The 5454-nt window shown below is 42.2% G+C and overlaps 1 protein-coding gene across 1 annotated transcript; it reads left to right on the top strand.

Annotated features, from left to right (window-relative positions):
* Positions 1-451: 451 nt before the first annotated feature.
* Positions 452-4911, top strand: LOC110509535 (purine-rich element-binding protein gamma-like). Its single transcript, XM_036968247.1, has one exon. It carries the CDS (start codon positions 750-752, stop codon positions 1776-1778), a length of 1029 nt encoding a protein of 342 aa, XP_036824142.1. The 5' UTR covers positions 452-749; the 3' UTR covers positions 1779-4911.
* Positions 4912-5454: the final 543 nt, after the last annotated feature.

Raw genomic sequence — 5454 nt, 5'->3', positions numbered from 1 at the left:
AGCATCTTTGTCCCCGGCGACAACGTTATCGCAGCTATCTATCTTATAAAGGCAGTTATTTGCAGTAAATTCGCTTGCTGTGTCAAATGAAACGGTACTGCTCAAACTAGGTTGTCTCTTTAAACTGTGGGATTTCGCTGCTGGAATCGGAAGGGGGAGAGAGTTGGATGGGTTCACTGGGTTCATCAATCTACCGCTACCGAAGCAGGTCGTCACTAGTTAACAAAGCCACAACATCATAAACCCCGCCTATTTCTAAAATCTATATTCTTAAAATGCAATTTTAATCCTTAACCATGCCAATAACCGTATGCCTAACCCTAACCTTGAATTAAGACCCAAACGCTATTTTTTATTATTATTTTTTACGAGAAAACCAATGTTGACTTTGTGGCTGTGGTAACTAGTGGAAACCACCGAAGCAGCGCCCTCTGAAGAGACTGTCGGGGAGAACTGTCAGACGCAGGAAAGGGGGTAGCTAGGTAACCCGTCTTGCCAAGGGTTACGATGAAAATGGCATCAAACCGTACTAACGCTTGACCTTTAAATCCGGACGCAGAAACTCGATCAACTGAATACTCCTGTCAGGTAGCGGCCATTTCAGGTCATTTCAGGTATCTTTCAAATGTAGCCTACTATAGCAATAAACGGCCTGTCTAGCGAAACGAATAAGGTTACATGAAAGACAGCATGTTGGCTGGTAGTGGCAGGCAATTTGTCGTGTGCTCAACTGTGTTGGAAACGAAATAATGATGTCTGATACAACATATTCAAGAGGGATGGAAAGAGACAGAGGAAGGATTACATCAGATTCTATGGCGAGAGGCGCATATCCTCAACAGTATGTTCACCCTGGCAGTCAGCAGCAGGGCATAGACATCCAGGAGCTTGCCTCTAAACGTGTCGACATCCAGAAGAAACGGTTTTATTTGGATGTAAAACAAAGTGCACGGGGCCGATTCCTAAAAATTGCAGAGGTTTGGATTGGAAGAGAACGTCATGATAACATCAGAAAAAGCAAATTAACGCTGTCCATGTCAATGGCACCCGATCTACGTTATTGCCTGGGGAACTTCATTGATTATTACGCTCATATTGGGTTGAGAGGTGGCCTGGTACCACGGCCAGAAGAGCAGAGCAATGGCCAGGGCCGCCCGCACGATTCCCGCAGAAGACCGCAAGATCACCACGCAGCATCAGTGTCTCCCACTGGCTCTGCGGTGTCGGAGGAACATACTCATCGCGTCCTGAAGAGTGAATTCATTGAGAGAGACAATAGAAAGTACTATCTGGACCTGAAAGAGAACCAGCGAGGCAGGTTCCTCCGCATCAGACAGACTGTCAGCAGAGGGCATGGGGCCATCGGTTACTACGGCCAGGGCATCGATCAAACCATAGTGTTGCCGGCTCAAGGGCTAATCGAATTCAGAGATGCACTGTCGCAGCTGATTGAAGACTACGGCGATGATGATGCCACGGATGAGCTTGGAAGAGGCAATGGGAACCATGAAGAATCCACCGAGTTTCCCGAGGCAGCATCATTCCGAGTGGACAATAAGAGGTTTTATTTCGACGTTGGTTCCAATCGGTATGGTGTCTTTTTAAAGATTAGCGAGGTAAAACAGCCATACAGGAACACCATAACGGTTCCCATGAAAGCCTGGGCCAAATTTGGAGATCATTTCATTAGGTATGAGGAAGAAATGCAGCGAATGTGCACCTGTCACAAGGAGAAGGGGACAGAGACTCGCGAGGACATTGGAGAACAAGAGGATTGACAACGGCATTATATGGCTGTAAGAGGTTTCTAGTGATGGTGGGTTAAAACAGGGATGGAAAAAGCTAAACATGACAATATCCTAGAACATATGAAAAAGTATTATTTAATGTACTTCTATTAGGCCTATGTCTCTGGTCAACTAGCACTTTTGCTTTGTTCATGGTCATTCCGGCTTAAATCATACATTTCGATTATGGCATCCGTTTTGAAATTGGTGCAGCAGGACGTGTTGCCTATTGAAAAATGAAAAAAATGATATTCAAAAGGCAAAATGATGATATAGGTAATTTATGTGAATCAAATCTCTTTTTTTCATTGTGGTTGACTGAGTGTGCGAATGAAAGTACGTGTGGGCATGTGATTGTCTGATTGAGAAAAAAAGGTGAGACATGAAAGTGTACACGTCCTGTCCCCCACAAACATTGGTAGGGGGTTAATGTTAGATATACTGCTGAATGCTAGACATGATATTGTTGTTTAAACAGTAACAATAATTTGTGTAGGTAGCGCTTCATGATTTCGTTTTATAGAATAAGGGACAGTTTGGTTGAGGGTTCGCCGACCATCACGGACGAGCTCAAACTCCCTGCATATGTCATTACTCTATAATCAGAGCCGGCTGCAGACAATTATCAACTAGGGGAAATCCTATTTTCAACATTTTGATGCTATATTTATAATTATATAAAATATATGCAACGATTTTTCATTAACAGGTTTATGTACCAAAGCACTACACACAACCAATAAGCAATTCAGAACTACATACCGAATACCGACTTCGAGCACATCATCATGGTTTGCGTTTTCAACACCCCATTCAAATAGAGTATGTCAATCCGGACAAACAGGGAATACATCTTTCCCTACTCAGTATCGATGGCTTGGCTTGACAATCTCTGAATGTCATTTCACTTTTTTATATTTTGTAACAGATGTCTTTTTCCATTCATCGAATGGCTGGTGTGCAGTTTGGATGATGGAATTATATCAGAGTGGAGTGGATGAATGTGCGCAGGTAACCTACTGTTGAAGTAGCCTAATCAGATTAAAACATTGTGACTGATTGAGTTTATGCCATACATAAAATACATGTTTAAAGTTAAATTACAAATATTTAGGCTATATTGAAGCGTTAGGTTCAAGGTCGAGAAATAGCTGCTCGGATGGAAAAGGAGATACAACGCACATGAAGGTTTCCTGAATAACTGGGCCTGCTAGAAGCATAGGCCTATGTGGCTGCACTATTTTAAACGACTCAGGAGAATGATGATCAGCAACAGAAATTTAAATACAGCCTGACTGTCCTGCACGATGCCTTTCTAGACTTTATAATCTGCTGAGAGTAGACCCACAATTTATCCAAATGGAATGAAACGTTGAATTAACTGCTTTTATTCAAATTACATTATTACTTGTACTTACTTGAAAATCATAATTCAAATATGAATTGCATTGCGGTGTTGTAGGCTAGTCTAGGTAGGATCATTTTATTGTCCCTAAGGCCATACATGTAATTAACTGTATAACAGAGCCAGCAATAAAAAATTACATAATTGAAAGATAAAATAAAAGGTGTACCCCGTGTAATAATACTAAACAACATTTGTAGGCTACAACACCTAGCGACCTCACCACGATATTTGAGCCTTTTGGGATTGTAGTGAATAGTGGGGCAGGGAATAAAACTCAGATACCTGGCGTGACAGACAAACACCATATGCATCGTGTCAATAGGGTTAACCCACTTGCTTGGAATTGTAACATGGCACATATGGCAAGGTTTGTTACACTGTCCCCTCCTTACTCGAAGGCACATCCCTGTGCTTTGACTACTCAGCCCCCCAGCATGTCTGAGCCATTGCATAGCCGCCATCCCACTTTTGACACCAGTGTAGCAAACGGCAGGACAAATATGTAAAACCGGTGCTGTGTTCGAATACCCATACTAACATACTGTATACGACATACTTAATGATTATATACTATTAGTTCATTTTAGTATACTGTAAGGGACCAGGGCTTGAGTCCCAGTCAGGGTACCCCCTAATCCACTATATTGGTATCAGCCAGGTGTTGCAGCCTTTCAGTTGAATGTACTAGGGCTTTGCCAGTCTACTGGAAGTTGATGCTGTTGCTATGCAACCTCTTGCTCGCTTGTTAGCATAACATATGACTAGCTAGACATTTTACGATTTCGGGTGTGTTCGTAAATTCAATATGGAGTGCCAGAGAGCGATCAGAGTTAGCTCTGGGCGTTCGTAAATTCAGAGCTTTGTCATGTTCATTTGTAAATTCAGTGTTTTCAATCTCGGAGGCCACACTGGAAGCTCTGAGGAGTAGGGTTGATCTGAGCGTTCTGCCCTCACAACGGTAGTCAATCACCCAAGCTAACTGGCTAACGTTGGCTAGCTTACTAGCTACTTCCAGACACAAATGAGAGAACACCTCACTCTGACCATTTTACTCACCCTAGCAGAGCTGCTTAGGCTGTTTTCATGTTATCCAGAGCGTTGGTGACTGTAACTGTGCTGCTGGCAACAGTTTAATTTAGCTTTTTTTTTGCAACGTTTACCGACACCGTTCATATTCAACGGGTGTATCCGCTCTCGTTGGAATTTGGCTGTATATTTTCCACCATTTAAAAAACTGGAAGAACGATCCATCTACCACTATTGTCACTATGGGGAGAGGGCAGGATAGAGTTAACTGTATAGTAAGCGCTAAGAAAAGCGTAGTGCGTAAGAGAAGTACCTAAACACCTTGATAGGCGAGGCGCATGCAAGAAGATGAGGAAATGTGGCTATATGGAATAAATTATATAGTAAAACGTGCAAAATGGGGAATGTAAACCAGGTTTAAAAAAAATGACTACCCTCCCCCGCGCCCCACCAAAAATCAGCAGGGATACTGCAATTACTTAGTTATAACGTAAGTCTTGCATCTCATACATACACACAAACAACCTTGACGGAAATATAGACTATTATTCACACGATCTACCTTTATCGCACCACTGAGCACAGTAGATATTCATTCCAGGTTTTAGGAGGCATCCCAAATAGCCTACAGTGCCTTGCGAAAGTATTCGGCCCCCTTGAACTTTGCGACCTTTTGCCACATTTCAGGCTTCAAACATAAAGATATAAAACTGTATTTTTTTGTGAAGTATCAACAACAAGTGGGACACAATCATGAAGTGGAACGACATTTATTGGATATTTCAAACTTTTTTAACAAATCAAAAACTGAAAAATTGGGCGTGCAAAATTATTCAGCCCCCTTAAGTTAATACTTTGTAGCGCCACCTTTTGCTGCGATTACAGCTGTAAGTCGCTTGGGGTATGTCTCTATCAGTTTTGCACATCGAAAGACTGAAATTTTTTCCCATTCCTCCTTGCAAAACAGCTCGAGCTCAGTGAGGTTGGATGGAGAGCATTTGTGAACAGCAGTTTTCAGTTCTTTCCACAGATTCTCGATTGGATTCAGGTCTGGACTTTGACTTGGCCATTCTAACACCTGGATATGTTTATTTTTGAACCATTCCATTGTAGATTTTGCTTTATGTTTTGGATCATTGTCTTGTTGGAAGACAAATCTCCGTCCCAGTCTCAGGTCTTTTGCAGACTCCATCAGGTTTTCTTCCAGAATGGTCCTGTATTTGGCTCCATCCA

This window comes from Oncorhynchus mykiss, chromosome Y (genome assembly GCF_013265735.2).
Source record: "Oncorhynchus mykiss isolate Arlee chromosome Y, USDA_OmykA_1.1, whole genome shotgun sequence".
Lineage (NCBI taxonomy): Eukaryota > Metazoa > Chordata > Actinopteri > Salmoniformes > Salmonidae > Oncorhynchus > Oncorhynchus mykiss.
This window is presented reverse-complemented; position numbering and strand designations above follow the sequence as displayed.

Coding starts and splice junctions, on each gene's coding strand:
- LOC110509535 (XM_036968247.1), top strand. CDS start 750: ATGATGTCTGATACAACATATTCAAGAGGGATGGAAAGAGACAGAGGA.